Raw genomic sequence first — 19520 nt, forward strand, 5'->3', positions numbered from 1 at the left:
ATCTCAGGGGCCTCTACCATCCGGCAAAGCATGACCCCCCAACCACACTCCAAGCCGTGCTGCCCCCTGTCTAGCATTAAAAAGAAACTCAGAAATATCGCCAACATTGATGCCAATCTGTGTGTCCACCCATAGGTGTGCACAAGCTCATCCCAACTAATGGCTCGACCTCTCGGTAGCTCCCTCTCGAACATTATAGACAATGCCTCTATACCTGCTCGAGGCACCACATCGTAAATCACACGTGCTCCATGGAATGAGATCTTGAGTATCCTCCATATGTCCTCTAGGGTGATGGTCATCTCCTCCATTGGTAGGTGAAAGGTGTTCGTCTCCGAATGGAAATGCTCCACCAAGGCTGTGAGTAGGCCGTGATTCACTAGCATTGCTGGGATGCAGCATAGAGAAGAAAAACCCAATCGAGCGATATGTGCCCTATTAGCATCATCGAGGCTCCGCAACAAATCTCCATATGGTGGATAGTGCGATCTAAATGACACATCATCGAAGACCTGCACACACGCAAACAACAACAATAAGCAATTGATCAGTACCAGGGCAAAATGGCAGAACAATGCAAACAAAAATGCAAATTTCATGCTCGAAAATGAAAATTTTAACTCCGCTGTCACAGATTTTTGTGCGAAGATGTCAAGGTCTCGCGCGAAGTTTCATTTCTTTGTGCGAAGAACAACAGTCTACTGCACGAAGATTGAGAGAAACTTTTTGCTCTTCGCGCGAAAAGTGAGTATCTTCTGCGCGAGAACACCCACCGTGAGCGTGAAGAAACAACAGGTCTAGCGGGTCCTATTTCTTCACGTGAGAAAGGACAATCTCGTGCGAAGATCGATTGACCAAGTCCTAAAGCATGCTAAAAATGCAACAAATGACATCGTAATGCGTGCAAATGAAAGTGCGGAGGTGGGAAATCGATGACTCATTGGAGGTCCGTAGTCTACTGGCCAGCTGTGTTGTTGGGAGCGCTCAAAATGATGATCTCTCACATTCACTGCCATCTTCCTCTCAGAGCTACTATTCACAAAAGACAAAATGCACAAATGATTTGAAAATGACCCCTTAGGCCCTTATATAGCTGTTGACCTAATTTTTCAAAGTGCTCCGATTTGCGCGAAAGGCATCCCTTGGCTAATTTGATTGTCCCCTGGTTAATTTGACTGTTTTGAATCCATTTTCGGGATCCAATTCAAAATCTGACAGACCTTAGTGCCTCAAAAAAGCATTTTTAAATTTTGGGACTGACGCGATCGAACGCTTGTGCAGTCCAAATTTTTGTGAAACTTTCTGATTATTGGAATCTTTTCAACTCAAAATTCTTCATATTTTCAAAATTTATTTTTGAAAAAGTCAACTCAAGTCAACTGTGGTCAAATATGGTCAACTTTTGGTCAAACTTGGTCTTCGGGACCTCAAAATCATTGCAAATTAACTCTGAATCTTCTTCTAATTTCTTCAAACATTCTGTTTAATCTTAGATTTCTTCTACTCTTTATGTCACATTTCTGGTGTGTCAATTTTCAATTTCGCTCCCGAGGGGGCAGGATGATTACATCATTTAATACTTATTGCTCAGGGCATCTTGTTTCCATCTTATGTCCTCATCATTTGGGGCATCTCACCACTAGGGGCATCTTGTTTCCCTCTTTTTGGCATCTTTTTCATCTTGTCATCATTTGATTACAGGTATTGAGACTATCTAAACCTTGATTCCTAAGGATCAAGCCTCGTTCTAGGGATGATTCTATGACTCATAATTCGATCTTGCTATCTTTTTTCAATTTCAGGTATCTAGGTGTTCTATCTGGATCCTTAAAGAGTAAGCTCCATTCTGGAGATAATCTTTTAAATGCTTATCAATCTCAGGTATCTAGGTGTTCTATCTGGATCCTTAAAGGTTAAGCTCTGTTTTGGAGATAATCTTTTAAATGTTATCTATCTCAGGTATCTAGACATTTTGTTTGGATCCTTAAAGGTTAAGCTCCGTTCTGGAGATAATCTTTTAAATGCTTATCAATCTCGGGTATCTAGACGTTTTGTTTGGATCCTTAAAGGTTAAGCTCCCTTCTAGAGATAATCTTTTAAATGCTTATCAATCTCGGGTATCTAGACATTCTGTTTTCTTCATTAAAGGTTAAGCTCCGTTCTGGAGATAATCTTTTAAATGCTTATCAATCTCGGGTATCTAGACATTCTGTTTTCTTCGTTAAAGGTTAAGCTTCGTTATGGAGATAATCTTTTAAATGCTTATCAATCTCGGGTATCTAGACATTCTGTTTGGATCCTTAAAGGTTAAGCTCCATTTTGGAGATAATCTTTTAAATGCTTATCACTCTTAGGTATCTAGGCGTTCTATCTGGATCCTTAAAGATTAAGCTCCATTCTGGAGATAGTCTTTTAAATGCTTATCACTCTAAGGCATCTAGACATTTTGTCTGGATCCTTAAAGGTTAAACTTTGTTCTGAAGGAAACCTTTAAAATGCTTATCAATTTTGGGTATCTAGGTATCTTGCTTGGATTCCTTGGAATTAAGCTCTATTTTGGAGATAGTCCTTAAAAGCTTATCAATTGGTCTTCGTATCATCAACTTCAGAACCAATCTCATCTTCGCATCATGCTTTCTAATTTTCTTTGAATCGAACGTGCTGCTCCCACATTCAGTCAAGGAGGGGCAAAATGTAATGCCCCAAAATTGGCTCATTGCCATTATACCAATTCTGGTCTATTATGATCAATCCTAAGACCTATTCTAATAGGCAATTCTTATTCTGCTACTCGCTAATTGACTTAATTGTCAAATGCAAAAAACCCTAATCTGCATTCATCATATTTCCTATTTTATCCCTATAGTACTCACTTATATTAGCCACATTAAACCTATTTGATTTAAATTTAATTTAATCAAAAGTATTCATACTTTATTAAATTAAATTATCTCCTAAGGCTAATGTACTACGGGGTTAAATTTATTTAATTTAATAAATATGCTTATTTTAATTAATTAAACGAAGTTATTTAATTAAATAGGAAGTCATTCCTAATTAATTAAATGAAATTATTTAATTAAATAGAAAAGGTATTTATGAGAGCATATCTCATTTTATTAAATTAAATATTCTTCCTAATTCTACTCTTCAATTCAAAATGGAAACTTTGATTGAACTACTTCTCAAAATTGGAACAATCTAGTTAACTTGCTCTCACTCACGACAAGTTCAGTTGACTGCTCATCACACTTAGATCAAAGACAGTTCACTTCACCTGCACAAGGAAGTTTCTATCTTAACTGAATCTTTGCTTCAATCCTGACCATCAATCCGAGTTGATCTCACCTGTTGATGGATTCCAGGGATTCTATTTAAGGGACTCATAAATTCTCACCAAGGGGGTTGAATCTTGTTGCTATCGAATTGTTGTTGAAATTCATACTCACTTAACTCACATATTTGCACACATTTATATTCCTAGCTTGATCTCATTTAGTTTAATTATGTATATGCTTAATCTAGTTCATTTTACATGTTCTTAGCTTAATTACATAACACATTTAGAATACTTTGCACATTCACCTAGACTAGTTGCATTTCTTTAAATCCTTCGTTCTTAGAGGGTCTGGTTGCTTACACCTCGAATTTGAGGATATCTAATAAGAAAAATCCCTTTAGATAGAAGGCAACAGGTTGGCTTGCAGGACTATTCTTGGGTGAATAATCTCATGTTCATTCCAGGATGAATCTGCATACAATGACCGTGTTGAAGTGTGTGTGTTAAACAGAAGTCACATCTTCACGCATACATTAACTAAAGCATATAAATCAAGTATATGCTTATCGGAATAAATAAGTACTTACCTTTCTCCAACCTCAGCTTGTCATTCGCATTAACATAGAATAATGGCTCGACAACAGTAGCATTTGAATCCCTTATCATTTGTTAGTTTTCCATAACGCCCATTCTCACATTTATTTATTTGTCAATACAAATCACTCCTTAATGATGGAGCATCAATTACTCTCGACACAACAACTTTTCTAGTCATAAAAGAGTCGACCCTATCCACACAAATAGTGCTCTATTAGTTAAAAGAATGTCCTACCTTGCATTGAAATGATCGATTCTCAGAGGACAATGTCGACAATGAACTATAAGAGCTACTTGAAGAGTTGAGTGTAGAGATGAACGAGCATTGAAGGACCACCTATGCTTTCTTTACGAGAAGAGGAAGTAATGGAACCCAATAAAATAAATTTGATTGAATAGAGCCAAGAAAGTATAACTCGTAACATATATTGGAAAGAGTGCATAATGCAAAGAAAGCACAACGCAAAGAAAGCACAACGCCAGAAGAATCAAATTTACTTTGACAAGAAGGCATAATGATAAGAAGGCATGATACAGAATGAGACAAAACCTGCTTCTCTCTCCAAAGAGTCGAGAATCTAAGTTTGAAGCCCAAATCTATCAAAAATGCTAAACAAAATCCAAAAAACTCAAACTATGCATCAAAGTTTTGGTCAAGAGAACTAAGCCCATGCTCACTCTACAGCCAGGAATAGAATGCCAGAAAACATTAATGACATCAGCGGCTAGAACTTAAACAAAATAACATGAAATCAACTTTAAATGAATTGAAAATGAATGGAAGTATCCATAATGACGATCAAAAGCATTATTATGAGAAGCAACAACTTTTAATAACAAAAAACTGAGCATCTTAAAAAAAATTGATGACACGACTAGATCTGGCAATCAATTTCTGCAGATATGAATCTTGACAATGCTTAGATACAACACCTACTATCCTTTCTGGGAGAGAATTCTTTACACGGCCTGAAGCTAGGAAAGCTCGTGAAAGATTACAGATTAGGGCCTCGAACAACTTGCTGAGAAAATTCAGCTAAAGTTGGTTGTTGAGATCAACAGAGGGGTAACAATGCATTGTGATCTCCATGATCATACAACACTAACACATTAGCTTCTCATTTGCTCCGCTCTAAATCAAACTGTTATTAACCATATTCTTTGAATCACACTACTTTTCACTAGTTCTCATTAATGAATGCAAACATCTGCCTGCCTTTGCTTTTGGGGTAGAGTAAAAAAAATCTTCACCCATTCTCCTTTATTACCATTATCAAACCAACCAAAGCTTTGATACCATGTTAGAGATAGAGCACATAAAATAAGATGATAAACAAAAATAAAGAAAACAAAAAAGAGGTATAATCAACGCCAGAAGATATCCTAGGAAAAACCCTCGAAAATGAAGGGAAAAACCCAGCCACACAACAAAAGCTCATTTTATTGATAATATGAATTCAAGTATACAATGTCTTTCACATGATGCAATATATATATATATATATATATATATATATATATATATATATATATATATATATATATATATATATATATATATATATATATATATATATATATATATATATATATATATATATATATATATATATATATATATATATATATATATAACATAAAGAGAGACACTCCATATTCTATTCAAAGGTCTCTTCAATTTCCTAAACACAACTCTTTATTACAAATATAACTCTTCAAATTTCCATGGCTTAATGCAAGTTTAATGAAACATGTCTTTATGTTTAATATTACCATTATCATCAACATCCTTTGTAGCTAAAGGTGACTATATCGGAATAAACATCCATAGATAAAGATTTCTATTGCAACTACAAACTCCAACACATGTAATCAACTCAAGCATTGAGTCCTCTTGATATTATGTTCCTCTGTAGAGAAAACATAGATGAATTTATGTATTTCATAACACTATTGTCACTCACAAACTGCTCTCTATTAGCTAGTTTTTCATCTAATCCAATTGCTGAATGGAAACTTCAATAGTGTTTGGGCACAACTCCATTCACCATCCTTTTCTCTTTCAAAGATTTCTTGTTGTATATCATTTTAACTTTACCAACTGTATATATTCATCTAGTAAACAACAAAGAATTTTAACCAAATCACGAACTATATAGCATATTGTCCAATTTTGATGGCTCCTATTCAAGGGAAACCATTACTTCTATACATATCAGCTACAAACACATCTTTGGGAATCTTATTAGTCACAGAGGGATGAAACAACCTATTGATGTTTCAAAACTACCAAGCAAAAAAACACTTGATACCAGGATTGTGAAGATAAAACTTGGTCTAAGGGTTAGCAACTAAGAAAACTTCAGATTTGAAACCAACTTCAACAGAATCACAAGAATTCTCTACTCTTTAGGTTCTGCAAAACCAAGGCGGGTGCACCTAAGGGATATATGGACATATAATTGGATTATGGTTTATGGTTTATGGTTTATGGTTCACTAGCTAAACTGTTTGAAATTCTACTTTCTTCTTGGGCTCCCATTTCTTATTCTTATTGTCCTTGGCCTTTGATGTTACTGTACTGTCCTTACTATCATCTGTCATCTTGTGATTAATATCTTTTATAAAGATGTCAGATGGCTTACTAGTATCATTGTTTACAATCCTATTTCTCAAGTTATAGTTACTATGAACTTGAGATACCATCTCTAATATGATTTTATCAATCTCTTCTTTAGAAGGCTTTCCCAGATTTATATGAACAACATCTGAAGATGTAGTACATACCTTATCTTCATCACAATCTTCATTATTTGAGAATACCTGATGATGTAATTTGTAAACATTTCTCTGATTAGCAACATCACTTTTAGGCTCTTCTAGATTAGAATCCTAATAATCATCACATAGATTCACCATGTTGCAACTGATATCCTCAAGATCTTTTTCTTCTTCTCCCTCATTTTGCACATTTTGATTTGTAGCAAATGATTGGGCTATTGTGCAATAATCTGAGGAATAAGGTGACTGGCATATGATGTACTATGTTACATCATTTGTCATATTAACATAATTTCTTTGCAGAGGGTCAGGGGTACCTTTATCCTTTGTATTTTCGGTCGGGTTGGTTATAGGCTTACTATTTTTCCATTGAATAGTATATGGATAATTTTACATTCTAGGCTACCTAATGAAATGATTATTATTCACTGGAGCTTTCCCACCACCATTAGACTTATTTGCATTGAAAGCTGGTGGGTTCATCTTTTTTTAGAAGATTTAACACTTTTCTTTTTATTGTTCCTTAGGTTGAACAATTTAGGTCATCTCTTCTTCCTAGCTTACTAGAGGCCTTTCTATTGTTTTCAATATTAACTGTCATCTTGTAAGCATCTCTTAAGGTTTTGAGATCTTTGTCTCTCAAAGAATAAGACATCTTACTATTGAAAGCATTGAAATATGTAGTAAGACATTCGTCTTCGTTGAGTCTCATCACTTGGAAGAGCTTATACATTCCCTTTTGAAATCTTACATTGAAGTCAAAAGTAGACTCATGATGGCTATATTTTATGTTGTCAAAATCATTCAACATGAAACTAGCATCAGTATTATTTCCATATTGTTCTTTAAACTGTCATCTGGAAATTTCCTAAACCAGTCCCTTGCATCTTTAGTCAATGAATGCACAAACAACTTCATAATCACATCTTCATGCTCCACCTCAAAATCATTAAGCATGTCTACAAATATCTTTAAGTGTTCTTCACCAATAACAACATTATTTCCTGAAAACTTCACAACATTATCTCTAAGTTCAAAGGATATAGGATGTGGGAAACCAGGGATAGCTAGGAATGTCATCTATCTATATTTCTCCATGTATATAGGTTTCTTCTGAAAACCAGCTGCATTTGATGTGCTTGCTGCATTTGTTTGGCTTTGGACAATGCTTTGAGGCTGTTGTATTTGAACAACAGGGATCTGAGTACTGATGGTAGATAATGATGCAGGAGCTAATTGAGACACATTTTGGCTTAGGATTATTGGTCCACAAGTGGGCATAGAAGTTGTGGCTTGCGTGGACATATTATGCCATGAAGCTAAGGCAGAATTGGATCTTCCTTCTAGTCTCTGTTGCTTGTGCTTCCTTCATTCTCCATTTTCTCAAGCTCCTTTGCTAAATCCTCCCTCTCCTTTCTAGCCTTTTCTAAATCCAAATCTAATTTAGACATAGGAGGATTTGCAAACTTGTTTGGGACAGCTTGAGGTTCATTTATTTGAATCCCTACAACCTTTTGCTTTCCTTTATCAGTGGGTTTTATAGTCAGATCTATAAGGTCTGGCTGAATAGGTTTGTAGGGTTGGACTTGAAATATAACAAGTTCCTGAACCTTGGACCTTAAATTGTCTATATCTCCAAAAACATCAACATGCAGAACAAAAGTTCTTTCTTCTAGTTTCTTGTTCTACTCTTTCAATGCAACCATCCTCCTAAGAAAGTTGTCTCTTTCAATGAGAGCATTCATGGTGATTTGCTCTTTTCCTTCTCCAAAAGAATGCATTTGACCTCTTCTTCTGCAACCCACTTCTTAAGGACTTCTATTTCTGAATACACTTCCTTTGGGTTTGCAAAAGTTGCTTCTGAATCTATTGGATCATTAAGATGTAAAACTTGATACCAGGATGCTTATCAAGTGTTTTGTTGGTAGTTTTGAAACACTAACAAAATGATGACTCTGCTGGGGAGTTGTCCAAAAAATGTAGTTGTGTAAAACGTACTGCAATCTCTGGTGCTTTCTTTATACATCTATTTTCTGTTGCTTTATAATATTGCCCGTGTTTGTATTTGATTTTTCTAGTGACAAACCTTGAGAATTTATAAATTTCTCAATACTACAGGAGCATACTGATGTATACCATCATTGTAAAGTGTCTTATTTGTCAAGCAAGAGTTGCAGTTCCAAAAGTCTTTTTGATTGGCCCCTTTGTGTGTTAGATCTATTTTTATATTCTACTACGATATTTTCTCTTAGTCCAAAGCTATTTCATATTATATTTTCCCTAGAATAGGGTGGGGACTCGGTTAAGGTTTTGAAGCTAGTGCTTATTTACAAGTGATTTCCACAAATGGAAGACAAGAGAAAAAATACATGAGCCTATACAAGAGCCAATCCAGAAGTGCCATTATATACTTACTTACCTCAAGCAAGAAGGAGGAATCAAAACAAAAAGAAAGTAGATCCAAATACTACTTGGAAACCTAGAGGTAGTGTGTCAGTAAACTCTCAATACCAACCTGTGGTAGAGAATCTTCTTTTTAAAATTTTGAATCAGAAACCACAAGGCTTTTGGGAGGGATGTTTAGCACCCCACTATAGGAAGAAAGAGCATATCATGATAAGAATGTGTCTTTAGTAGGGGATGTGCTTTGTAGACTACATGTGATAAAAGAAATGAATCATAGATTGGGATATAGGAATGCTATGGACACTGCTTTCAATCTTAGGCAAGTTCCTTATGTAGAAACAAACCTCATAGATCTTGATGATCCAGTAGATTCAGAAGAAACTTCTATAGACCCAAAGGAAGTGTATTAAAAAATAGAAGTCATTAAGAAGTGGGTTGCAGAAGAAGAGGCCAAACGCATTCGTTTGGAGAAGGAAAAAGAGCAAGTCAATCATGAATGCTCTTATTGAGAGAGACAACTTGCTTAGAAGGATGGCTGCTTTGAAAGAGCAGAACAAGAAACCAAAAAAAAGAACTTATGTTCTGCATGTTGATGTTTTTGGAAATATAGACAATTTAAGGTCCAAGATCTAGGAACAAGAAAAACTCTAAAGTCAGAGACAGGAACTTGTTATATCTCAAGTCTAACCCTACAAGTTTGTTTAGACAGACCTTGTAGATTTGACTATAAAAGCCACTGTCCCAAACGAGTCTGCAAATCCTCCTATGTCTAAATTAGATTTGGATTTAGAAAGGAGAGGGAGGATTTAGCAAAGGAGCTTGAGAAGTTGAGAATGAAGCACATGCAACAGAGACTAGAAGGAAGATCCAATTCATTAAATCCAATTCTACCTTAGCTTTATGGCCAATGTCCATGCAAGCCACAACTTCTATGCCCACTTGCGGACCAATAATCCCAAGCCAAAATGTGTCTCAATCAACCCTTGCATCATCATCTACCATTAGTACTCAAATTCCTGCTGTTCAAATACAATAGCCTCAAAGCATTGTCCAAAGCCAAACAAATGCAACAAGCACATCAAATGCTGTTGGTTTTCGGAAAAAACCTACATACATGGAGAAATATAGACAGATGTCATTCTCAGGTATCCCTAGTTTCCCGCATACTAGTTTCCTAGGAAATAATGTTGTTATAGGTGAAGAACACTTAAGAATATTTGTAGACATGCTTAATGATTTTGAGGTGGAGCATGAAGATGTGGTTATGAAGCTATTTGTACATTCATTGATTGAAGATGCAAGGGACTAGTTTACGAGATTGTCAGATGACAACATTAGTTCATGGAATGACTTGGAAAAGTTATTTAAAGAACAATATGGAGATAATACTAATGTTGTTTTCATGTTGAATGATTTCAACAACATAAAAAAGAGCCCTAATGAGTCTACTTTTGACTTTAATGTAAGATTTCAAAAGGGAATGTATAAGCTCTTCCATGTGATGAGACTCAACGAAGACGTATGTCTTACTACATATTTCAATACTTTTGATAGTAACATCCCAAAACCTTAAGAGATGCTTACAAGATGGCAGTTAATATTGAAAACAATAGACAGGCCTCTAGTAAGCTAGGAAGAAGAGATGACCCCAAATTGTTCAACCCAAGGGACAATAAAAAGTAAAGATGGCAAGCCTATCACCAACCTGGCCCAAAATACCAAGGATAAAAGGGTACCCCTGACCCTCTGCAAAGAAATTCTATCAATATGACAGATGATGTACCATTGTGCATCATATGCTAGTCAGCTCATTCCTCAGATTATTGCATAAGAGGTCAATCATTTGTTGTAAATCAGAATGTGGAAAATGAAGAGGGAGAAGAAGAAAAAGATCATGAGAATATTAGTTGCAACATGGTGAGTCTATGTGATGACTATGATGATTTTGATCTAGAAGAAAGTGATGTTGCTGATCAAAGAAATGTTTACCAATTACATCATCAGCAAGTATTCTCAGATAATGAAGATTGTGTTGAAGATAAGGTATGTACTACATCTTTAGATGTTGGTCATATAAACCTGAGAAAGCCTTCTAAAGAAGAGATTGATATAATTATAGAAGAGATGGTATCTCAAGTTCATAGTAACTATAATTTGAGAAATAGGACTGTCAACAATGATACTAGTAAGCCATCTGGCCTCTTCATAAAAGATATTATTCACAAGATGACGGATGATAGTAAGAAGGACAGTACAGTAACATCAAAGGTCAAGGACAGTAAGAATAAGAAATGGGAGCCTAAGAAGAAAGTAGAATTTCAGATAGTGAAAACTAATGTACAAGATAAGAAGTCAGAGCTTAGTCCCACCAACCAAGTGGCAAGCCCTATTTTTCAAACAGTCTCAGCTCCAGGTATTCTTGTGAAACCTACTATCTGTGATCCAATTAATATGATATCTATGTTGTCTCAAATAATTATGAAAGTTCCTTTATCGGAATTGTTTAGAATAGAGGAGCATAAAGACAAGGCTTTATCATGGTTGAGTGGGATAGGTAACAACAATATTGTTGAACGAAAGGCCATAGAAAAAAATCCTGTTGTAGTAGAAGATATTGGTATTATGTCTTAAATTTCTCAAATGTTTTTAGATAATTCATCTGTAGCCTATTTGTAGGATATTTATCATTTTTTCCTTAGTCTAGTTATAAAAGGTAGAACCCTAAAGAATTGCATGATAGATTCAGGGGCATCCAATACCATAATGCTTTTCAAAGTCTGGAAGCCTTGGGTTTAGAGGTAGACACCAAAAAAGGTAGGTGTAGGGCCATGGATGCAAGAGAAGTGCCTGTTATAAGTACCATTAATGTCTTACCTTTCAAACTAGTTGTTTATCCTGATGTAGAGCTAACCATGTCAGTTCTTGTAGTTGATATTCCTCCTCACTATGAAATGCTACTCTCCAGAAAATGCAACGGGAGGTAGCCTACAATGTGACTTGTCCTATGCCACTTTTCATATAGGTGACAAGGCTATCATGGTTGACAAGGAGCCAAGGGTTAACTATATCTTTTGGGATAATATTGACAAGGATGCTACTTGTTTCTTAGACACTAATGTAAATGCATTTAGAGCATAATTGATTATTCAAGAAGTTGAGAAACTCCCACTAGTAATTGCACAAGAAGTAGAGTGTTGCCTGGATTCACAGAATTTCTAGACTATCTCCAGAAAATAATACATTCAAATACTCATTTACCCTAAGTTTTTCATGTACCATTAACATAGCTCAATATGAAGCACTCTTACTAGGATTAAGAGTTGCAACTAGCCATGGAATAAGGAGGTTGCATGTTATTGGTGATTCTGAGTTAGTTGTTTCTCAGATAAGAGAGGTTTATGCATCCAAGAATAAAAGGTTGAAGCAGTACTAGAATGTTGTTTGGGACCAAATTGAATTGTTTGATGCCTTTGGCATATCTTGGATGGAAAGAAGTAATAATAAGATGATTGATCTGTTAGCTAATGCAACCATTAAGCCTAAAGATATATCTTTTGCTGGTATCTCACAGATTGAAATGTAGAATAGACTATCAATTCTTGATAATGTCCAAAATTGGAAAGTCTTCGAAGAAGTTAGGGATATCATAAATTTTCTGAATTGTAAAGATAAATTTTGTGGACAAGAATTTGATTGTGCAGCCTATGTTGAGAATATAGACGGAAAAGATATAGTATTTGGACAAGAAGTTGTCCAGTTAAAAACAAATAAGATCCAAGAGGGGCTAGTAGTTTTGGAGACTGTCTTTGACAGTCAGGACAAATCTAAAATAGAAAGCAGAGAATCAAATGCCAAGGATCTGGAGGAAATAAATATAGGGACTAATGAGGCACCCATAAAAGTTTTCATTGGAAAGAAATTAGCCCCTAAAATCAGACAAGAGTTGATTAGTTTACCAAGAAAATTCAAACATGTCTTTGCCTGGTCTTATGACAATCTAAAAGCATATAAAGAAGATCTCTTTCAGCATGAAGTGTCACTGAAAGAGGGAGCCAAGCCTTTCAGAAAAAAGCAAAGGCCAATCAACCCTACTCTTGCACCTAAGATGCAAGAAGAGCTAATAAAGTTGAGAGATGCTGGCATCATCAAACCCATAAGACATTCATCTTGGCTATCAAACTTGGTCATTCATCTTGGGTATCAAATCTAGTCCCTATTAGAAAGAAGAATGGAGATATAAGGTTGTATGTAGATTTTAGAAATCTAAACATATCTTCATTGAAAGATAACTATGGCCTACCTAATATTGAAGCAATGTTACAAAGGGTTACTAGATTAGAACTCATGTCTATGATGGATGGGTTCTCAAGTTATAATCAAGTGGTTGTTAAGGAATTTGAAGAATATAAGACTACATTCACAACACCTTCGGGCACCTACGTTTATGGAAGAATGCCTTTTGGCTTAACAAATGCTGGTGCTACTTTTCAAAGGGCTATGGATATCATTGATAAGTTTTTGGCAGTATACCAAGATGACTTGACTGCCTATTCAAAAGATGCAAATGATCATTGCAAGCATCTGGAAAAAGTATTTATTAGAGCATTGAAATTTGGTATATCTCTGAATTGCAGAAAATGCACATTTTCTATCATAGAGGGTAAGTTACATAGGATTGACTCCTTGTGGGAAAAGGAGTCAGAATTGACTCTGAGAGAGTTGAAGCAATTGATAGGATTTCTAGTTACATAGGAAGGATATTCATAAGAAATGGGGTTTAGGGTTAATTGCTGATATAATTGATTGTAAGGCAATTAATTAGTTCAAAATTGCTTGGTAGACTCTAAATGTGAAAACAAGTCAGAATTGACCTTGAGTGAGTTGAAGCAATTGATAGGATTTTTAGTTACACAGGAAGGATATTCATAAGAAATGGGGTTTAGGGTTAATTGCTAATATAATTGATTGTAAGGAAATTAGTTAGGTCAAAATTGCTTGGTAGACTTCGAATGCCAATTGATCATTTATTCAGTTGCATGTTGAAGAAATCATGAAGCTACATGAAGCATAAATATGAAGAGTGATATAAGTGAAATAAAAAATGATGTTAATGAGAATATGTTGAAATCAAGAACCATAAACCAGTTATATGTCCATATATCCCTCAGGTGCACCTACCTTGGTTTTGCAGAACCTAAAGAGTAGAGAATCCCTATGATTTTGTTTAAGTTGGGTCTAGATCTGAAGTTTTCTTAGTTGAGTATACGAGGTTGCTAACCCTTAGACTAAGTTTTATCTTCATAATCCTAGTATCAAGTGTTTTGTTGCTTGGTAGTTTTGAAACACCAACACCACCAAAGAAAGAGCAATTTATTATATAAGGATGACTCTTATGTCTGATGAGCTAAACTACTCCATGATAGAAAATGCATGCTTAGCGATTGTCTTTGTTTGCATCACAAAGATTAAAGCACTACATGCTAGCTCTTAAAAGAAAATTAAATTGCAAAGATTGATCCACTCAAAGCTATATTAACAGAAAGACTAGCATAGTGGGCACTTATCCTAAGTGAATTTGACATTGAATATGTTGAGAGAAAAGAAATTAAAAGAGAAGTGCTAGCAGATCAGTTGGTAGAGTCACCAATGCTAGATAATGAACCATTGCATGAAAAGTTTCTTGAGGCAACAATCATGCATTTAACGAAACACACATGGAAGATGTACACTGATGGCTCCTTTACTCAACAACCATCAGGAGAAGGTTATTTTTCATCACTCCACAAGGATATAAAATTTCCAAGGCTTACAAGATGATCTTCCCTCGTACAAATAACATTGCAGAATATGAAGCCTTGGTGAAGAGCCTTTTGCTATTTGATGCAGGAGCATGCTGGGTGTAAGAGCAGTCTTGCATCACCCAAAAATATTTCATTTCAATTGTTTGAATAGGAATTGTCTTAATGCAGAGTTGTTGTCTATGGAAGCTTGCTACTTAGTAAGTCAATCATACAAGTTCAAAATGTCCTAATTTAAGAGACAATTTAAGAGACTCAGTCTACCAAATGAGGCTCAGTGCCATATCATGTGTATTTATGGATTTATTGCAGATTTTTGGTTTATAATTTTGGTATATAAACTTCAGACTCATCATTGAAGGCTTAAATGCTTAGTTGCTGATTCGTGACACGAATCCGATTCGGGCACATGAATCGGATCCGTGGATTCAAGATTTTTTTTTTCCCAATTATGATTCGTGGAGGATTCGTGCATATATATATATATATATATATATATATATATATATATATATATATATATATATATATATATATATATATATATATATATATATATATATATATATGCATTATATATACTAAAAAAAAGAGAAATATACATAATTCTAAAACTAAATCATTTCATAGTATGAATCTAGTATACTTGATCAATGACATTGATAATTAATCTATTTTCACGATTATAAAGAAAATCAACACATTCACATTGAATTACTGAAAGTGAAAGCTTGTAACATTCAAAATATAGATCATTAAACTTAAAGTTTATAACATGATTTACTCATAAAAGAGTCAAGAGTCAACACTAAAGTTTTTTATTTAATCATCAAATGGATTTTCAAGAAAATCCGCATCAGAGGGGTACTGGTGAGCTGCAAGTGCTGCATCTGTATTAGTAGAGGAACCCAAACCACTAGTAGTAGAGGGGATTGTTAACTCATAATCCTCCTCCTCATCATCCACATCAATCAAAGTGGATCTAGCAAGATCTCGAATGGTCATATCTAAATCAGGAGTCTCGGGTGCTACATCCCAAAGATTTTTGGGCCCCTTCTTGTACTTAGGATCCTTCCGTGAAAACAAGCGCAAATTGTTGTGAATGAACACAAGGTCTTCTGATTTTTTTGGAGCCAACCGGTTGCGTTTGATTGAGTGGATAAAGGAGTAAGTACTCCAATTCCGCTCAGCGGCAGAAGAGCTGGCAACCTAAAGAGAAATTAAAAATTATCAATACAACAATCAAGATAAATCAATTAAATAATAAATTCAAGGAATTGAGAATGTTAACCTTAAGCTTAATTTTACAAACTTACTTGGGATAGGACCTTTATGGCAAGAGGTTGGAGGTACGTGAAGGCTTGCCCATGAAGGTACCACCATTTGATGGCACCCATCCTGCTTTGGTCTGCTATGGCAATAGGGTCGAAATCCTCACCTGAGTTGAAAGCAACAAATTCACTCCTCACAATTGCCCCAATCTCTGGATCTTGGAATATCTTAGCTAGTGCCCTCTTATACCCATCTGCAACCTCTGCATCTCTAAATCGTGGCAATCTACCTGGAAGGCGAAGTACATCTGCACTATAGTACCTGGGGATAACAAAAGACAATTGAACACTATCAAATATCAATAGCACAAACATTGGATAAAATAAGCACAAACATTTGATAAGAACTACAGTACCTCGGGGATAGAGCATATGCAAGGAGGTGCAAAGGTGTGGTCATCTTGTTCCATCGATGATGAACAATTTTTTCCACCTTCTTGTAAAGGGTGTCCTCAGGATCATTCTCCCTCCTCTGTATGACCTAAGATATGAAATATGAATAATAATTATAATTAGTGAATATGTCAATTTAAACTTTAGAATCTAGATATCTCTCAAATAAAAAATTGTTGTAAAAGAGCGTAAAACTTACCATTTTAATTTTTTCCAGCATACTATCCATGGAATCATAAATATCCCCAAGGCATGGCTCATCACTATCTGCGAAGCGAAGCATTGCCATTATTGGATCAGTGATTTCCAACACATAACTCACAAGACCCCACCAATCCTCATCTAGTATCATTCTTCTCACATTTAAAGCCCTTGCTGTATTGGAATTCTTCCAAATGCCCCATTGGGGGCTAATGACCATATGCTTCAATGCTTCTTTTACCTTCACAAGTCGTCTCAAGACGATTGTGTGAGAGGCAAAGCGGGTTTCAGCAACCTAAGAACATGTTAAACTCAAGTTAGTAAAACATTTAAAAATTAAAACATGTTAATGTAAACAACAACAAAAATTAATAATTGTGGAATCCAATAATATTCAATTATATATTAAATATAAAAATTTACCTTCAATAACTCCAAGTCCGAGAAACTCCTAAAAATTGCTTGTGACATGTGGTGATTTGTCACAAACATTTGAATCTCTTCAGCTTCCTCATATATCATTTTCACCTAATCTATTTCGGTGCCAATTGCTTTCATCACTAAATTGAGAGAGTGGACGGTGCATGGTGTCCAAAAGATATGATCATATCTAGACTCTACAATTATCCCTGCAGCCCTACAAACTTTTGCATTGTCTGTGACCATTTGAACAACATTATCAGGACCCACTGACTCTATGGCATCAATGAGAATGCGTGAAATAAATTCTACATCTTTCACTTGCCCTTCACAATCAACTGCCTTCAAGAACATTGCCCCCTTAGGGCATACAGCAATAACATTGATCAATGGATGGTTTCTACAATCTTTCCAACCATCCGAAATAATAGACACACCCGATTGAACCCAAAAATCTCTTATTGGTTGAAGTTGAGCCTCTACATTTTTCCTCTCATTATGTAATATGGTAGTGCGCAACTTCTCATAACGAGGCGGTTTGTAACCATGGGGTGCATCATTTATTGCTTCCACCATCTCCCTAAAATAAGGTGATCTAGCAAAATTAAATGAAACACCATTTGCAATTAAACAACGTCCAATTTTGTGATCAGCAATGTCTCTCTTTTCAATTTGGAATGCCCTATCTAGTGGGCCTCTCTTGCGGGTGAGTGGAGATGGGTCTTCATCTTCATCATTTGTAGTTGGCATAGGCAAAAAAGGATGTGTTCTTGTGTTTGTTTGATCAAATGATGGTGTTGGTATATTTGTTTTTTGGGAAGCACCACGTTTTGCTTTTGCAACTGCTCTATCAGCATCATCTTGCTCTTTTTCTAATGCTGCTATTTGTGCAGCTGGTAATCCCTTCTTATCACTACCTTGACACATGTGAATTCCTTCACCCGCAGGGCCCAAAAAATGTAGTTTCACTCGGGAATAGGAGCTTCTATGTTGTATGTTGCAAAAATTACATTTCCATATGTATGCCCCACCCCCAGGACATTGTGCAACTCTTGTTGTGTGTCTCCATAAAGGAGACCCCTTATCAATTTTGAAGCTTGGTGATGCAGCCCCACCCCCACCCACTGAGCCTTGACTACTCATTGTTCTATTCTTGCAATCTAGAAAAAGTGAAAGAAAACCATACTTCACACTTGCACAAAAACTTGAAAATTTGGAAAACTAAAAATAAATCAATAATCTATGAAATAATTCAAGAATATGGTTGAAATGCATACCTTAAACACTTCTTGCAAGGTATTTGAAGCTCCACAACCGATCTCCTTCGAATCCAAGCACTTCACTTCAAACTAGCAAGTATGAGAGAGCAAAATGAGAGAGCAAAATAGAGAGCAAAATAGAGAGCAAATGAACTTGCATTGTGATTTAGAGGGTCGTTTTTAGGGTTTAGGGCCTTTAGGGCAAAAAAAAAACATTAAAAAATGATAATGGGCCCACGTTTTTGCATTCTCCTCCTTCATTGCCGCGGATTCACGCGGATCCGCGCGTGGATCCTCGAGGATCCGGGCAGGATTCGTAATCCTGCCTATGGATCCATAAGGATCCATAGGCAGGATTACGAATCCTGCCCGGATCCTCACGGATCCATACGTGGATCCGGATCCGAATCGGACCCGAGCCCGGATCCGGCCTTTTCCAGGCGAATCCGGTAACTAAGCTTAAATGTGCTCAAATGAGGCCTAGAAACTCAACGGATGGGCTCTTGCACCAATCATGGCCTCTAGATCAAAATTTGAGGTTTTTGAAAAGTGGTTATAATAGCCAATAGGAGCGATGGTTTGAGAGTTATGGCCTTCCAAAGTTGGGCCGACCAAAACTTCCAAAATAAATGTATAAAAATGTATTTGGCTGACTATATATGTATTGTTAGGGTCTGTCGGCCCTAAGTATTAAGTTTGAGTGTCTAGAGCCTTCCCGAGCAGCATGAAATTGCCTATTTAGGAAATGTCTGAACATTGTCTAGGACAGCTTTGGGTGATGGTTTGCACCTTTGTGTTGTAGATTACTGTAATGAAGGCACCCATGTGAGTTAGCATATTGCAATTCTGAATTTTGCAATTCTCCATTTGCGGTATAATAAGAAGCCCATATTTTGTTCTCTCAAATTTTTGTTACTTCTTTGTTCTTGTTATGTGTTTAATGTATTAAGGGGAGCACCCTTCAATTCATCACTATTGAGTGGAAAGATCTCTATCGTAGCTACAAACTTCAACACTTCCTCTTAGCAAGAAAGAGATCTCTAATAAAGGAGTC

General features: G+C 35.9%; 1 protein-coding gene across 1 annotated transcript; it reads right to left on the minus strand.

Annotated features, from left to right (window-relative positions):
* Positions 1-16431: 16431 nt before the first annotated feature.
* LOC149558252 (uncharacterized) lies at positions 16432-17298 on the minus strand. The gene is made up of 2 exons (XM_089786110.1): positions 16786-17298; positions 16432-16674 (listed from the first exon to the last, which is right to left on the minus strand). Exons 1-2 carry the CDS (start codon positions 17005-17007, stop codon positions 16486-16488), a joined length of 411 nt encoding a protein of 136 aa, XP_089642236.1. The 5' UTR covers positions 17008-17298; the 3' UTR covers positions 16432-16485.
* Positions 17299-19520: the final 2222 nt, after the last annotated feature.

Source organism: Cupressus sempervirens, chromosome 5 (genome assembly GCF_028749045.1).
Source record: "Cupressus sempervirens isolate cs-2001-9-10 chromosome 5, ASM2874904v1, whole genome shotgun sequence".
Taxonomy (NCBI): Eukaryota; Viridiplantae; Streptophyta; class Pinopsida; order Cupressales; family Cupressaceae; genus Cupressus; species Cupressus sempervirens.